Source organism: Schistocerca gregaria, chromosome 4 (assembly GCF_023897955.1).
Source record: "Schistocerca gregaria isolate iqSchGreg1 chromosome 4, iqSchGreg1.2, whole genome shotgun sequence".
NCBI lineage: Eukaryota > Metazoa > Arthropoda > Insecta > Orthoptera > Acrididae > Schistocerca > Schistocerca gregaria.
The window spans coordinates 292,184,777-292,203,776 of record NC_064923.1 but is presented as its reverse complement, the minus strand read 5'-3'; the positions used below and the strand labels follow the sequence as shown (position 1 = coordinate 292,203,776).

Genomic DNA, 19,000 nt, shown 5'->3' with positions numbered 1-19,000 from the left:
AGCATACTGGATTCTTCTCATCTGTTATGCCTTTTCTATTCCCAATAATAACCAATTTTTTTTCTTATTTTCCAATAAATTTATCTATTGGCAAATGACACAAAAACCTCTATATCTTATTTTGATATAATCAGTTTTCACTAGGACACTCATAATTTGGAAGTAATATTAAGTGATTTTAGTACTACAGTCTGCAATATGTAAAACCTGCATTCTGACTCTCCAGCGACATATTTTAATTTGCCTACAACTATTGTAATTATCTTTCAAAATAATTAAACTTTAATTTCTGAGCAACTACCAATTTTGACTGTAGTTTTTACCCTAACGACTGTTAGACTTATTTTCGAGTACATACTTCTGTATAATATTGTTCACAGCACTAATTAAGTAACTCAGTAATTATTTCAGGTAATTTACCCTAGTTTATCATATGGCACTCAGACATGTAAATTAGGGGTGCCCCATCATGGAAGATTAGTACTTTACAAGTACTTTCCTGAATTTCTAACCAGCAACACTTTCTACAATCTAGTCCTGTCTGCTCTTGAAGTTCATGCAAAACAGTAAAATACAGCCCAGCCATTTTTCAAAGCATAATATAGTTTAAAAACAACCACTCATTCATATGCCCCTAAAAGCAGTCTGACATCACCCAAAAGCTCACTGCTAGAAAGCCCACCAGCAAGACCTACGTTGGGTGCACTCCATGTTGGTTCACACCACATTCATGCACATTCTGTATATTAAAATATGTGCATTGACATTTGCAAAAAGTCACTGTTAAGCATTTGCATGACAGTGCTTGTTATGGACTGGATTAAATAAAATAATTAAGTGTATTCCACTATAATGAATTACTGAAGGATTATGATTAGAATTACTAAATGATTATGTTTAGCATGAAATGTGACACTTTCATGTAAATATGAACTGTGTTTTGTGCCACAATTAAATTAACTTTGCCACCGAACAGTCGATAGGTAATTTTAAGTACTGACCCAGTCCTATTCACTGAGTTTTTTTTGTACTATATAGGTCCATTATCAACAGTGACTGTACTTTCAACAAATCACAACCACCTTGACCTCACATTTTAAGAAGAAAGCAGAATGATATTGCAAGATATCAGAACCAGCAATTGAACCCAGACAAAAATTTGGGCCGTAATTCTGTTGGTACATAGTTACAACCTTTTGAAAGTACAGCTTTTAAACTTCTATGCCTTACTCATTTTACCCAACTGCAGTCGTGTCATGCCTGAGTGTGAAGTACTATGCAACAGAGTGAGTAAGAGGATTGTGAAATACTGTTTTGACATTGGGAACATGCTATGTTCATTGCATCACATTGTGCAGTTTCTTTCCTGCAGCTGGTGCCAGAAATGTTTCTGTTTTGAACATTTTTATGTAGTAATTCACAAATGCAGTGTAAATGTGTGAAATTAATGAGTCCATCATTAAAGAAGTAGTATAGCACTATCTAATTATTATGTTATTTTCATCAGATTGTGAAGTTTTAACTGGTAAAGTGAAGTACAACTGCAGGAGATGTGCTATTCTTTAACCGAACTGGCATGATTAAGTTTTACATGGAAAATTGTTAACTTCATTTCATAATAATTCACTTGCTTCGTTTTATTCATTTTCATTTTGAGGTGAATACATAGCAGCAGCAGATCAGCACAATAAAATTGTTAAAATAATATTGAACATATAAGTATGTGAGTGATACATTACGTACTCATTACTTACTATTTTTCATGCAGAATGAAATGTTCTTTAACAAGATTTTGAAAGATGTTGGGCAGATGTGTCCACCATACCCCTTCTCTTAACTCTCCTTCAAAACAGTAACAATACAAGTTGTTTGAAGATACAGGTTTAAACAATGAAATCAAGGTCCATGGCATTGACAGTATCCATATCAGTCAAGAATTTGCGACCAAATTATTCCCTCTTTTAATCGCAATAAGCCATAGATACTTTGAAAAAGAGGAAAAAAGAAAAAACTTTGCCCAGTAGCTGGAAGCAAGTACAGGCCATACCTAGCTACAAACAGGTAGCAGAAGTGACCCATATCCAATATGTGACATGTATCTGTTGCACAGTCTTAAAAGATAATCTGAGCTGGAATTTAATGAATTCTTTAACAGAATGAGTTGTTCCACACAGAATACTGTGGATTCTGAAAACTATCAGTTGTGAGAAACAGAACTTGCGCCTTTCCACATGACATTTTGAAAGTCATGGCTCCAGAAGAGATATTAAGTAAGCAAGTAAATGGCTACCTGCCAGAGTGTGAGGATTCAATGTGCGAGGCGTCTGACATGTGTAACATGGAATAACTAGGAAATGATAATAATATATGTGACAGGTAGATATCATTTAGTTCTACATACCAATAAAAAGTCTTTAGGTGAAGTTAACCATTTATTAAGTACCTACTATGTAGCAACCCTGATAGAACTATTACGTATCAACAACAACCATTAGAACATCTACACCAACAACAACAATTGATGAAACAGCAGCAGCTACTGTGCAATCAGCAGCGGTACAACATGGAACAGAGGCCACACTGCAGCAGTGACACCAGGAGCAGCCACAAATATGGTCAAAGTCAGAGTGACCACCTATGATGCAGCTACAGGAGTTGCCACAGTCATGCACCTAGGGAAGCTGGTGTCTAGGCACTCTGACACTGACTGCCAGCAGTCAACACCACCTTTACCTGTGCCCCCATGCATGACCCTGTCTCAACCTGCATATAGCCTCAAGTTTTCAATGAGTTTTATCTCCTGCCTCCACCCTCTGGGACCTTCCCAGCAGTACAAGTGAAACACATGGCACTTACAGCACTAGCACTCTTTATAGATTATTTATTCCTACAGTTCACAAACATGTAAAGTCATATGTCACCACTAGGATAACATGACCACCAAATATGCAAATATGATGGCACTGTTAGACAGCTGCTCTATGGGCAAGCTTAGCCACCTTATCACTAAGATGTCAGCCTCCAGAGAGAATGATGCACGGAATGACAAGCACATTTGGTGGATTTTGCTCTCATGCAAAGCTTAGAATAAGTTATGCAAATGAATGAAACTGGCAGCAGGAAGCTGTCAACGTTTCTGCAACATCCCTGTACCTTGGTTACCCCTATGATCCATATAGATGTCTCATTTGCTATAGATGCACCACACCCTGCTCTTGGTAATGCAGGAGATGAACTCCAGCTAGGTGTCAAGAGATCGCAGGCAAAGTAATTGAGGCCATCACTCTGCAGGCAATACCCACTAGAGAGAGGACGGACAGCTACAAGATCAGTCTGCAATTCCCAATTAATTGCCTGGCAGAGCCATCACCACCTCACATTTCAACAATTTACATTGCATGCTTGGCATATACAAATGACTGCGAGCCATCTCAAAGACAATGTAGCATGTAGTTCTTCCTAGATCAGAATAAGTGTTTTCACCACAGTAGTTTATCATTAGTGTATGTAAGTGCACATTGTCATATTCCTGGGTGGGACATATGAATAGCAGCCTTCCACATACGATGAGTAAGTATATTAGCAACAACTTGGGAAACTATCGCAACATTTAGTGCTAACAAACAGAACTACTAATATGCAGTTTCTGATAGATACCGACCCAGAATTGTGTGTATCAGAGGCACATGCTATGGCAACTGCACACAAATTACAACACAATAGCTGCAAACGGTTTACTCATATCTACACACAAATATCACAGTCCCACCACTCAACAGTGCTTCTCATTAGGACCACAACCTGTCCTTTTGCTTTCAAATGGCCCAGACATTACCCCCCCCCCCCCCCCCAAACTCTCTACAGCAAAAGCAGAATCCTGTGCAATGATACAAGCAGGTAAGGCATGACCATCAGAAAGTAACTGGGGTTCTCTCCTCCTGGTACAAAAGAAAACAAGCAGCTGGTGCCCCTTTGGTGGCAACTCAGATGATTGAAAACCTGTACCCCATGCACCACATAGGAGATTTTGAGTGCCAACTGGTATGCTCCATTTTCTCTATGTTGGATGTATTAAAAGTTTATAACCAAGCACTGTGGCAACTGAGACCATCATTTTAACTATCTGAATTTTCAGCCATGATGTATGTCGTACAGAAGGTGGCACAGACTTTTCAGAGCTTTATCAATTAAGTTTTGAGGGGATTCGACTTATATTTCACTCGTGTGTATTATCCTCGGAATAACATTACAGACAACTGCGCGCAGTTTTCCTATGGTTTAAAAGGTACAGAATCCTCAAATCTGTCATTGGTGCTAACAAATTCTTAGGAATCTGAGTTTCTGTGACTGGTACATACCCACAAGCCGAGCACATTATGGCAATTGCAACTTACCCATCCCCTTCAACAGTACACAATGTGTGTCAGTATCTGGAACTGAAACTTATCTTCTGTAACCCAAGTTCCTGGGACTCAGGTGACACTCCATGCCATTCTCTCTGGCCACAAACTGCATGTTTTCACCTTTGTCACTTGGACCAATGAGCTACAGACAGCTTTTGAAGGCTCCCAGATAAGCCTTATGCAAGCTACCCTCCTTGTGAATCAGATCGCCCCCCCCTCCCCCCCTTTGTGATTTTTTCCAATGCCTCATCCCACAATGTCACTGCCGTGCTACAACAAAATGTAAATGGGTGAAGGAAAATTTTGGATTTCTTCTCCAGGGATATCACAGAGAAGCATCACTCTTGGTCACAATTTTACACAGAACTTAGCAGAGCCTATGAAGCAGATACTTCCAATTCATTGCGGGAGGACATGCTTTCACATTATATACAGACCATCAGCCACTGACTTCCCAGTTTTGGAGCCACAAAATAACTATCCTCCACTGCAACCCAATTAAATTTTAGTTTGAAATTTGCAACAGATACTCTAAACAAAGGATAGGCGACGGCTCTTTTTGAACCACTGAAGTTTAGAGTGGAAAGCATTTAACCAGCTGTGGACTTTGCAGATCTGATGACAGTGCTGATCTGATGACAATGAGTTAAAGGACTTGCTGAAGGGCAAGATGGTCCTGCACTTGCATCACATGCCACTGCCAGGTACTGAGGAGTGGATATAAAGGGACAAGTCAGCATGTTAACACAGGCCACATTGCTCGCCCTTCTACTATGATGGATTTTGACCTCTACCTGGATTCAGCTATCTGAAAATCTGTACCGAGTGCTGAAAGTACACAGAAGGACTACCGTACACGGACTAAGACCTCCACTCCCCGCTAAAAGTTTGAAACATGGTACATATGAGCTCCACTCAGAAATTCTGACATCCTAGAATCACAATTCTCACACATTATTAGTAGGTTGACACGCAGTCTCACACAACTAATGGGACTGCCTTGTGGTGACAAAGGTACATTATGTGGCCGTAAGTAATCCACAGGGAAACACAAACCTCAGAGAACGTTGAGTGCACATTCAACTGCTATTGAATTTCATGTTTGTGTGTTGAGTTTTCAACTTCAGAAAAAAAGACTTTGCCCAAACTCTAAAATATTTTTGGCATTCATTATTCTACATCTACATCTACACGCTGTAAGCCACCATGAGGAGCAGATCTGAGGGTGCGTCCTATTGTATCAGTTACTAAGGTTTCTACCTGCACCATTCACATATGAAGTGCAGGAAGAACGATTGTTTGGATGCCTCTGTGTGAGTGTAGTAATTATTCTACTTTTCCTCACAAATTCCTATGCGAGGGAAATGTAGGGGTTTGTGGTATATTCCTCGAGTAATCACTTAAAGCAGGTTCTTGACAAACTATCCGAGAAAGTTTATTAATAATCTTCAAGTGTCTTCCAGTTCAATTCCTTCACTAACTCTGTGACACTCACCCACAGAATAAATAAACCTATGACCATCTGTGCTGCCCTCCTCTGTAGACATTAAATATCCCTTGTCAGTTATGTCTGGTACGGGCCCTACACACTTGAGCAATTTTCTAGAACCGATCGCATGAGTGATTTGTAATTAATCTCCTTTGTAGACTGATGGCACTTCCCCATCATCTCCTCAATCAAATCACAAATTTCACTTGGTACCCCATCCGATCATACTTTTGACAATAAGCTTATGTGTGGCACTGACTCAAATACTTTTCGGAAATCAAGAAATACTGCATCTACTTGACTCCCTTGATCCAAAACTTCAGTATGTCAGGTGAGAAAAGTGCGAGCCGTATTTTACAAGATCGATGTTTTCGGAATCCATGCTGGTCGGTATTGAGGAGGTAATTCTGTCCAAGATACATCATCACGTCTGATCTCGGAATACATTCTAAGATTTTACAAAAAATCAATGTCAAGGATACTGGATGATAGTTCTGTGTATAACTAGTACCACCCTTCTTGTACACATGTGTGACCTATGTCTTTTCCCAAGAACTGGGTTGAATGTTGATCTACAAAAGATTATAGTCAGAAGAGGGGCTAACTTTGCCACAAATCCAGTATAGAATCTGAAAGGGGTTCCATTGGGGCCAGGGGCTTTGTTCAATTTTAATTATTTGAGCTGTTTCTCAACTCCACTGACACAAATATTTATTTCATTCATTTTTTCAGTGGTGCGAGGATTAAATTGGGGCAATTCTCTTGGAGTTTTCTTTGTAAAGAAACATTTGAAAATGGAGTTAAGCATTTCAGCATTTGCTTTGCTGTCCTCAATTTAAGTTTCTGCCTCATTCCTTGGGGACTTTTTTTTTTGTTTGTTATGGTTTTAGGGCGCAAAACTGCTACGGTCATTAGCGCCCAGTCTGTGACTTAGGAAACGGTAAAAAACGAAAATGGAAACCAGCAGCAATGGTAATGAAACTCAAAAAATTGGAGAAACTAAAAGCAGAAGGAAAGCTTAAAAATCCACTACAGAAAGAGATTGGTTGTCCCCAAAAAGAGCTTCAAATGACTGACGTCATCTCACTGGCACTAATAAACTCGAGAATGCGATCGGCCGAGCATGCATCATCTGCTAAAATGGACGATATATCAGGCGACAGCTGTAGACGGGCGCGTAATGGAGTAAAATAGGGGCACTCAATTAAAAGGTGTCTTACCGTCCACAGCTGAGCGCAGTGGGGACAGAGTGGGGGAGGATCGCCTCTTAAAAGATGTTGATGGCTAAAAAGACAGTGCCCTATCCGGAGTCTAGTTAAAATTACCTCCTCCAGACGACGCGTTCGGGAGGAAGAGGTCCAAGCACAGGGAAGAGCTTTCACATCCCGCAATTTATTATGGGGAAGTGTCGACCAATGTGCATGCCATAAAAGAACAACACGACGACATAAAACACTCCGTAGATCGGCGAAGGGAATCGATCGAATAGCTGGCCGACGAAGAGAGACTGCAGCCTTGGCCGCTATATCCGCCGCCTCATTTCCACAGATACCAACGTGTCCTGGGAGCCAGAGGAATGCCACCGAGACGCCCCTCAAGTGGAGCAAGTGCAGACAGTCCTGAATCCGGTGGACCGGAGGGTGGACAGGGTAGAGAGCTTGGAGACTGAGGAGAGAGCTGAGATAATCTGAACAGATAACATACTGTATCCGCTGGATGGCGACGGATGTATTGGACAGCTTGGAGAACAGCGTAAAGCTCCGCAGTATAAACCGAACACTGGTCGGAAAGCCGAAATCGATTTGGGGTGTCGCCAACAATATAGGCACTCCCTACACCTAACGATGTTTTTGAGCCATCAGTGTAAATAAATGTGGCTTCCTTCACTTGTGCACATAGAGCAGCAAATGCCCGACGATAAACAAGTGAAGGGGTACCATCCTTGGGAAATTGACAAAGGTCACGGAGCAGGCAGATCCGGGGACGGAGCCAAGGCGGTGCTGTACCCCAAGTTGTCAAGAAGGTTTTAGGGAGCAGTTGACGGAAGCGAACTCCCGGTGGTAGTAGGGAGGAAGGGCGGTCTGCATACCATACATCCAAGGAGGCGTCGAAAAAAATGTCATGAGCCGGATTAGCAGGCATGGAAGACAGATGGCTAGCATAACGACTCAGAAGGACTGCTCGCCGATTGGACAGCGGAGGTTCAGCAGTCTCAGCATAAAGGCTTTCCACAGGGCTGGTGTAAAAAGCTCCAGACACTAAACATAATCCACAGTGGTGGATAGAGTCGAGACGCCGAAGAATAGACGGCCGAGCAGAGGAGTAAACTATGCTTCCATAGTCCAATTTCGAGGAGCGCACTAAGGCACGATAGAGGCGGAGAAGGACCAATCAGTCCACTCCCCAGGAGGTACCATTCAGGACACGGAGGGTGTTGAGGGATCGCAGACAGCGAGCCGAAAGATAGGAAACGTGGGAGGACCAGCACAGTTTTCTGTCAAACATAAGACCCAAGAATTTAGCGACGTCTGATAACGGAATGTTGACGGGTCATAGATGTAAGGAGGGTGGAAGAAACTCCATACGACGCCAAAAATTACCTCAAACGGTCTTACTGGGAGAAAAGCGAAAGCGTGTTTCGATGCTCCAAGAGTGGAGGTGATCGAGACAGCCTTGAAGACGTTGTTCAACAAGGCTGGTCCGTTGAGAGCTGTTGTAGATCGCAAAATCGTCCACAAAGAGGGAGCCTGAGACATCGGGAAGGAGACAGTCCATAATTGGATTTATGGCAATGGCAAACAGTACAACACTTAGCACGGAGCCCTGGGGTACCACGTTTTCTTGGGAGAAAGTACGGGAGAGAGTAGTGTTCACCTGCACTCTAAATGTGCGCTCTGCCATAAATTCGCGAAGAAATAGTGGTAGCCGAACTCAAAAGCCCCAAGAGAACAGTGTGCGGAGGATGCTTGTCCTCCAACAGGTATCGTATGCTCTCTCCAGATCAAAAAATATTGCTACTGTTTAGGGTTTCCGGAGACAATTGTTCATGATATAAGTGGAGAGAGCAACAAGATGGTCAACTGCAGAACAATACTTTCGGAAACCGTATTGGGCACTTGTTAAAAGACTGCAGGACTCCAGCCACCAAACTAAATGGCAATCCACCATACACTCCAAAATATTACATACACTACTCGTGAGAGAAATGAGGCGATAGCAAGAGGGGAGATGTTTGTCCTTTCCAGGTTTCGGAACAGGAACGACGATAGCTTCCCGCCATCGTCTGGGAAAGGTACTGTCGGTCCAAATTCAATTATAAAGGCAAAGGAGGTAACACAGACTATGGTATGATAAATGCAGCAACATTTGGATGTGGATACCATCCGGTCCTGGGGCCGAGGAGCAAGAAGAAGAGAGTGCATGTTGGAGTTCCCGCATGGAGAAAACAGTGTTATAGCTTTCACGATTTTGAGAGGAGAAAGCAAGAGGTTGCACGTCAGCTGCATGTTTCTTTGGGAGAAACGCTGGCGGGTAATTTGAAGAGCTTAAAATCTCAGTAGTGTTGACCCAATGAGAGAGAAATTTCGACGGGATCCACTAATGTATCATGTGCAACAGTGAGCCCAGAGACCGGGGTGAAACTAGGCGCACCAGATAACCGTCGAATCCGACTCCAAACTTCTGAGGAGGGAGTGAAGGTGTTAAATGAGCTCGTAAAGAAGTCCCAGCTTGCCTTCTTGCTATCGCGGATGACGCGACAGCATCGCGCACGGAACTGCTTATATCGGATACAGTTGGCCTAAGTAGGATGGTGTCTGAAAATTCGAAGAGCACGTCGCCGCTCACGTATTGCATCACGGCACGCCTCGTTCCACCAAGGAACTGGGGGGCGCTGGGGTAGTTCGGAGGTGCGAGGTATTTAACGTTCCGCAGCTGTAAGAATAACCTCTGTAATATGAGTGACCTCATCATCGACGCTAGGAAAGTGACTGTCATAGAATGTCGCTAAAGACGAAAAAAGTGTCCAATCGGCTTGGGCAAACTTCCAGTGTCGCGGGCGCATATATGGCAGTTGTGGCTGCAATCTAAGGACACATGGAAAATGGTCACTCGATTGTGTACCAGCAAGGCCGAACCATTCAAAGTGTCGAGCTAGCGGAACAGTACCGACCAAAAGGTGCAAATTAGAGATATTTGTCGTGGAGGCAGACAAAAATGTAGGGTCCCTAGTGTTGAGTCAAACAAGATCCGCTTGGTGGAAGACGTCTATCAATAGTGAGCCACGCGGACAAGGATGTGGAGATCTCCAAAACAGGTGGTGTGCATTGAAGTCCCCAACCAGCAAATAGGGGGCGGAAGCTGACCAAGAAGAAGAAGGAAATCAGCTCATGCTATTGGTATGGATGATGGAATGTATACAGTACAAAGAGAGAAGGGGTATCCAGAAAGGGAAAGACGGACAGCGACAGCTTGGAAGGAAGTGTTTAGGGGATTGGGTGATAATGGAGAGTATCATGGAGAAGAATCACGAGTCCTACATGTGCTGGAGTGCCTTCAACAGAGGGGTGATCAAATCGGACTGACTGAAAATGGGGAAAAACAAATCGGTCCTGGGGACGCACCTTGGTTTCCTGAAGACAGAAGATGACTGGTGAGTAGGATCGTAAGAGGTTTGACAACTCATCCTGATTGACTCGACTGTCGCGGATATTCGAATGGATAATGGACATGGGGTGGACAGAAAACGGAAGAATGTGACCAAGGTTGCCCTCAACTCAATGACTGCTCAGAGCTTGCAACCGACAGCGTGGAACGGCATTCAGCCGAAGGCAGAAGATCCTGAGCCATAGGTTGTTCAGGAGCAGCTCCTGCCACCAGCGATCGGCCGCCAGCAGTGCGCCTCGGCGACACAGAAGACAGCCGAGGGCGGCTACCGCCAGGTGATGCTGTAGATGAGACACGCCGTGGCGGAGAAGGAGAGGAACTGGGTTTCTTATTAGCCTTCTTGGAAGCAGGATGGCTAGATGAAGGAGGAACCAATGGTTGTGAAGTTGGGGTACGTACAAAATCTTCACGAGTAGGCTCTTTTTTGGAAGTCTGGGTGTCTGACTTTTGAGCTCGAGATTTCGCAGAACGCGATGAAGGGTGAGCCATAGAGTGAGCAGGCGAGAGTGGGGAGGTTGAATGGGCAATCTTTGCGCTGGCTGATCTGACGACCATGGCACCAAAGGTGAGAACACAACTCTGTGTGGCTGCCTCCTTTGTTGGCCGAGGAGAGGCAAGGACAGTGCTGTATTTACCTGTCTGAGGCACAGTGGTCATGTCAACCCTTTTCATAACTCGATGAACAGCCGTTACGTCCTGGTCAGACAGGTAGTGTTGAATTTCCTGGTTGGACAATCCGTCGAGGGAGCATGTATAAACGACCCCACGTGCGGAATTTGAAGTGCAGTGCGCTTCCACCCGGACAGGGAAGGTGTGTAGCAGTGAAGTACGCAACAATTATTGTGCACTGACTGTTTCTAACAACAAAGTGCCATTTCGTAATCTGGAGCAAGACTTTACAGGACCTGCAATTGCGTCGACACCATTCTGAATAATGAAAGGGTTGACCGTGGAGAAATTGTGACCGTCAGACAGAGAAACAACAAGCAACTGTGGCAACGATGGAAGAACTGTCTGAGGCTGAGATTCATTGAACTTACGGTTGTGAGCAGACATAGTAGAAGATGAAGAAACTATTGCGGAAGTACCCCATGATTACCGGCGTCTCCGATGGCGCGCTCCTCCCTTGTGGGAGCCCTCTCCAAGGGTACTCCTGCCTTAGGTGATTGTTCACACCTCCCGAGAAACGGACGGAGGGACCAATCGGCACTTTCGGAAGGTATTAGCTCGGGTAATCACCCCTCCCTGGGCCTGGCAGTTACCAGGGGGTACGTATGTGTCCTACCTGTGACAGGGAAATACGCGTTACCCCGTCACCGGCTACGCATGGAAATGCGTGGGTCGGCCTTCAGACACGCACAGGGAGGAGGGGGGGGGGGGGGGAGGGAAATGAAAGAAGAGAGGTCTCAAATGCCGCAGCGCAGAAAAGGATAAAGAGAAGAGGTAAGGAAAAGAGGACAAAGACTTGTAAGCAGAGGAAGCGAAGAATGTGTTACATTTTCGAGCGTCTGTCTCCGGACGTAGGCACAAAACATACTCCCAGAGGGGGGAGAAAGGGAAGGAAAGAGGCAGAGGTGAGGGCAAAGATGGGGGATGGGGAAGGATGTGGGAAAGGAAGGTATGCAGCCCGGAAAGGAAAGAGGGCCACATTAGCTTGGGGTCCCGTGCTCGCTACGCACGTATCCACAAAAGAGTTGTGGACTCCCTGGGGGGATTCACTAGGGACTGAGCACTAACTTTGGTGCAACTAACAGCCTTTACATATGGCCAAAATTTATTTTCAATTGTTTGACAAAATTTCTTTGGGTTTGTGAAATATCATTTGACAATATTCTGCTGCAGTAGTCATCAAAACCATCACACATTGTTCCCTTGACAGCCGAACACATTCCATTCAGCATCTCTGTAGCTGTAGTCCTATGCCTTGTTTTACACCTATTGTGCAGTAATCTCTGTTCCTTTACAGATTTCTTTACAGTGACTGTATACCATTGAGGGTCCCACCCATTATAAATTGTTCTACTGGGTACATATCTATCCAGTACATGGTCAACTATTCTTTTAAACTTGAGCTATAGTTCCTCATTGAGATAAAACACTACTAACCTTTTATCTAGTTTACTGCAGATATGTATCTTTCTGTTTGTTTTAGTTGTCTTTTTGTACTTTGGTAATCACTTTTGTCAAAACCGCATCATGGTCGCTGATGCCAGTTTCAATGTGGACATCCTCGAAAAGGTCAGGCCTGTTTGTTGCCATTAGATCCAATGTATTTCCATCATTTGACAGGATGCCATCACTGGATGTCTTATCATGCCCACCACTAATAAAACTACAATTTTCCTAATTGACTGTTGGACTATTAATGTCTCCACCAATGGTTACAGTATGATTGGGGAACTTAGTTACAGGTGCACTGCAATTTTCTCTGAAGTTTTTGGTTACACCTGGAGATAAGTCTGGTGGGTGATAGAAGGGTCCAACTATTTTATGCCCATTGCGCCTATCTGACTCAGCACCTACATCATTTAGTGAGTAGCAATCTATCCTTTCCATATTACTGTTCATTAATGCAGTGCAGAGTAGTGTAATGGTTACAGCATGGATGAGTCCTACATTTACAGCATGAGCAGTTGTCTGTAATAGTTAAAGTAACATGTGTACATCTCATAATGCAACGAATATAAGTGTCTAGTGAAAGTCTTGTCGATGCTGGTGTTGCTGAGTGCTGTGGCAGGGATCGTCATGGGCACAACACCAAATTGTGTGAGAATGAAATTACTCAGCACTGTTTTATAACTGTCAATATTAACATTAAAGTCTCCTGTGAGAAAGGGGGGGGGGGGGGGAGAGAGAGAACATGAGACATGTCTTCCAGATTCTTGCTGGCTGCTGTGTGCCAGATGGGCCAGCTATGTGGCCCCTCTGAACTACCGTCCCTCCTACACTCCCATAGCTCTCCCATCTGCTCAAGACTGGTTTTTTTTTTTTTTTTTAATTCCTTGGAGTCCCATTGATGTGAGCTTTCCTTTCATTCCTTTTACATGCATTTGCTATAATTCCAAGCACATTTCCCAGTTGTACAAGATGATACCTTTTCATTATTTTGTAATTTTTGTTTAATACAGGTTTTCACTTATATTCTACCAGTATTTTTACTGTCTCACTTTAGATGCTAAGTACTGCTCTGCAAGCTCTTCTCAGTGCCACCCAAATGAATTTCCTAGTTCAACGTATTTCCACACTGCTCCAATTTATAACTTAACATGCCTATACTAGTATAACGACATCACAGGTAATAAAAATACTGTGCAACAAAAATGTACGGACATGATAAAGCTCTCAGCTCCAGCATTATACACACATTTTAGTTTCAGTTAGACTGATTAGCAAATACACACTGGAATGCCAAAAAATTCATCTGTGCCAAGTATTTGGAAGAAAGCACAGCTCACATCCATCTACAAGAAGGGTAGAAATAGTGAATCACAGGAGGACTGTCCAATACACCTGACATTAATTTATTGTAGAATCTTGGGGGTGGGGGAGATATCAGTCTTAAGGCACAGTTGGCTGGGAGACCCCAAGGGGTAGGTTCAACCGCCCAGTTAGGTAGGTTTTCTTCCGCCTCCACAATGGCCCCTTTCCTTGTAGATGTGGGGAAGTTGTGTCCAACACATATTTTGTCATTGTATGTGAATGTAATGGATGCATATAATGTGGTGTTATGTATGTTTATACGATGATGAGAGAAGGGAGAGTGTGAAGTCCAGTGTTGGCACCTCCCCTACTGCTCTTGAGTACCACCAATGAGACTGCCGAGCTTAAAGTCCCCACCTGATGAACAGACCACAGCCAACAGTGTCACATGACCTCACTTCGTGAGAGATTGAAGAGATGTTTGGAATTTAACCCAGGATATTGGTGCAAAGTCTGGTGACCAGGGACATCACACTTCACCTCTCTTCACCTTCTGGCTCCACACTGGCACTGAACATTTCATTCATGATTTCAGACTGGCTTTTCTCTGAATTTAGACCCACTACACAAACATGCATCGGTGGCATTGGCTACAGAAGCAGGTTCAGTAATAGGTTTCTCAAACGGAACGACCATCTCTGAGACAACCACCACATATTCCAAAAACATTGCTCATAAAACCAAACTCACTTTTCTCATATGACATCCCGATACACAGATCAAGCCAGTCTGGCACATAGAGTATTTCTTGACTAACAGGAGGTATTTGAAACAATACCACAGCTAAGCTTATTACTGAACTGGAAGTACAATAGTATGGTGCATAAAGTGAAATTTGTGACTGAACTGATTTCTTGGTAGGAAGGACAGAGCATTTTATCTCTGAGAGTGTCATTGACAGATATAGGTGTAACTTCTGGAACAGCCCCATGGAACTGTTTTGGGACCCTTGCTGTTTCTGTTGTATAGTAATGATCCTGCACTGAACCTCAGACTTCATTAATGATGCATTGCATTTTTCTATAATCTACTATCTGAAAAAAACCTGCACACACATTCAATCAGATCTTGATAACCTTCCAAAGTGGTAAAAAGAGTGGCAAAAATGTACAACTGTGCAGTATCCTATGATTAAAGTATTAATGAGTCCCAATTGGAAGCTGTCAACTCATATAAATACTTGAGTGTAACACACACTAGGGATATAAAATGCAACAAATGCACATGCAGGTAAAGCAGGTGACAAACTTTGGTCCAATGGTAGAATACCAGGGAAATAACATCAGTCTACCAATGAGACTGCTTACAAATCACTCATGCTACAACATTGCTCAAGTGTGTGGGACCTGCACAAAATAGGACTAACAGGGGATATGAAATGTACATATTGAAGGATAGCACGAATGGTCACAGGTTTACCACACCCCGAGGAAGGTCACAGATATGCTGAACAAAGTGAAATGGCAGACACTTCAAGATAGACACAAACTATCCTCAGAAAGCCCACTTGCAAATTTCAAGAACCAGCTTTAACTGATTAATCTCTGAAGATACTACAACCATTTTTGTATGGCTCCCCTACAACGAGCAAAGACAAGATTAAACTAGTGTTCTCTTCCTGCACTCCATATGTGAATGGAATGGGCGAAAGCCCTAATAACTGATTCAATGGGAAGTACCCTGTACCATGCACTTCACAACAGTTTGCTGAGTATGTCTATAGATTTAATAGGTTGCTCCCTACTACACGTGTAACAGGCCCAGTAAAAATTATAAATGTGGATCACACTGCACAGAGACTACTGTGAGGAAATAAGACATGTGGAGAGAAGCAGAACCAACTAAATCTTACACTGATGGCATAATTTAGATTTTACAGTTTTAAGAAATAAAAGGTGACAGCTCTTTTTTTCTATTTCCGAGTCAATGGTGAAGCAGACAAAATCAGTAACGGATCAAAAATTCTCTCTTTACTGATCTTCCAACCCTGTTCGAGTTTAAACCATCAAAACACACAAGTGCAGTACAAAATAAACAAATATTTTTAGTTGGTCTGCCCACAAATTATTTTGCTTTGCAAATACGATTTTAGAAAAAGTACGAAAAGTTTTATCTTATTCATGACATTTATTCAAAGAAAATTATACATACGAGGGTTCCCAATGAGCTACAGCCTCGAGGGAAGATGCTAGACTAGGCTAAATCCGGCAACAGTGCCGTGCGCAGAGGTTCCCCCAGTATCGAGCCCGCATGTCCGCAATTTGCTGAGTCATTCAGTGTTGTCTTAGCAGACATCAGAGATGGAAGTGTTGATCGCCGCTCCCACCAAGTATGAGGTTCGAGCAGTAATCTGGATCCTCCACCCAAAGAAGTCACTGCCCATGGAGAGTAATTGGCAACGGACAGGTTTATTGTGAAGAGTGCACGGCTTTTTCTGAGGATCGCACAGAAGTTCATGGTGATGAATGGAGTGGAAGACTGCCAGTTTTGGATGCGATTGTCCAGAAGATCAACAGTGGGTTGCTCAAAGATCGGAGGGTCACTGTCCATGAACTTGTTGAAGGCATTCCTAAGCTTCCCACAGCACTATTGAAAGACCTTTAACAGAAACGTTGGGTTATCGAAAAGTGTGTGCTCGCTGGGTCCCATGGATGCTGACTGACGGACACAAGGAGCAACAACTTGACTGCTTTCAAGCTTCTTCAACAATGTGAAGGGGGAGGTAACAAGCAGAACGTTGGACTATCGTCACACCCCCGAAACAACACAAAAGTCTCATCAGTGGCGTCACTCCGGTTCACCGTCACCAAAGAAACTGAAATAAACGCAGTCAGCGGGAAAGGTTATGGCGACTGTGATTTGGGATCGAAAGGGGGTACTCCTCATCGATTTCATGCAACCTGGGAATACAATAAACATAGACATATATTGTGAAACATTAAACAAACTTCAGCAAGAAATCCAGAATCACTGGAGAGGACAACTGATGAAGGGGGTAGTGCTTCTTCACGTCAACACTAGACTCCACGTCATTCATCAAACACAGGAGCTTTTGAAGAAATTTGGGTATACTGTTATGCCCCATCCCCCATAAACCCGGATTTAGCCCAAGCGATTATCACCTCTTCCCAAAGCTAAAGGAACACTTTGGTGGCAAACACTTCAAGAGTGACATAGTCCGAGCAGAGGTCACAAACTTCCTTAACGAGTTGGCGGGAGACTTCTTCGACTTTGTAATACATAAGCTGGAGCGCCATCTTCAAAAGCGTGTCAAAAAAAAAAAAGACTATGTTAAGAAATAGACAAAAGTGTAAGTTTTTGAATGATGTGTAAATTAATAATGATAAACAATGTTTTGTATTTGCAAAAGATATGGAAACCTTACTTTTGGTACAACCCTCATACATTGTTATGCACCTTATTATTCACTATACATAACTATTTCTTTTTTTCTAGGATGATATCTATAAACATTTTTTCAGCCGACACCAACTTTTGGCAAAAATGCAACACAGCATTATCATCAAATAAATTTGTAGCATATGTAGCCACTGCTTTATTGGGGAGATGATTTTCAGCATACAAAGCAGCCTTCTTTGTACCTTCTTAACAAAGTTAGTGAAAAATCATTCTCGCCTTCTCACGAATGATGATCTTGTTAATAGTGTCAGCTTGCAATTGCTTTTCATTTATCCATATGAGGAGCAACCTTTCAACATCGTCCAGAATAAGAAACTGCTGTTTAGATATTATTGTCACTCCCTTTTGAAGCACCTATCTGCTTAATATTGTCCTCATTCTTGAGGACAGTGCAAATAGTTTATGTAGACCAACTGTATGTGCGTGCTGAATCAGCAATGCTCAGACCCTGTTCGTATTTTTCAATGATTTTACGCTTCATTTCCAAGATCTTTTCTTTCTCTTAAGGTCGTCACCTTGTGGCTTTATCTTAGGGGACATTACTGTGAAGGTTATTAAAATTTGCACACAAAAAAAAAACACTGTGTGAACACAGGTTTAGAAAAATTTTGATCACAAGCTGCAGTAAGATGATATCAGAAATGAAAATTTACAAGTTTTTTTCCCCCACTCAGACTTGGTGATATAATAATAATTTTATAAGTCCCTTTCTGCCTGGTAAGTGTTAAGACCAAGTAAATTACTCTCAAACCAATAAAGACCGAAATAAAATGAAAATTTATATTCGAATAAAATACATACTGAACTACAGGATGTGGCTGTAGTGCTGCAGCATCTGAACCATAGAACAGCCATGGTCTCTGATAAATCCACAAGTAAACTGCAAGTGGACCAGCATACTCTGCTAAGAAAACGGTTTTCCACCCTATTTGAGGCCCAAGATCTTTTACATACAGTTTAGATCCATTTCCTAATCCCAATGAGCTCACAGTCTCTTCATCCTTCAATGTCTTTCCCTTTGGTTCAAGTCTGACTGACTGCCTATCAGGGTATAACTTTGGCCTCAACTCCTCAATCTGTTTCTTGATGTTTTTTATGTTGCTTGATGGACTCACCTGAAATTTAGATTAATTTGTTTATAAAAAATTACATGCTGATAAACAATAAACTATCAAAAATATTCTTTGCATTATAATGACAGCAATATATCACTAAAATATGAATAACTTTGCTTATTGAACAGTTGATAGACTTTTCCTCTGTTGGTTCATCATGGACAGGACACATCGGCTAGTTAAGTAACTGTCAATATCAATGAAATTCACCGACAGCCGTTTATCTTATGATTTCAGTTTATTTTATTTTAAAGGCCACCAGTTTCAGCATTTCACTGTGCCATCTTTAGGTCCCATATGTATCTCTCCAAAACAAACAAAAATGTCATATAGGGCCATAATCTCTGGATGTTGTGAATACAATCGTTACACTAGTGTTTCAGTGAGTTGCTAAGTCTTTGAATGAAACACTAGTGTAACAATTGAAT

At 42.6% G+C, this 19,000-nt stretch overlaps 1 protein-coding gene across 1 annotated transcript in view; it reads right to left on the bottom strand.

The window, feature by feature from the left end:
- The window catches only part of LOC126266863 (very-long-chain enoyl-CoA reductase), a 47,109-nt gene that overhangs the window by 22,674 nt on the left and 5,435 nt on the right, over window positions 1-19,000 (bottom strand). Inside the window, exon 3 of the mRNA XM_049971485.1 lies at window positions 18,259-18,572. Within this exon, the coding sequence (XP_049827442.1) occupies window positions 18,259-18,572 (314 nt within the window). The remainder of the gene's footprint in view (window positions 1-18,258; window positions 18,573-19,000) is intronic.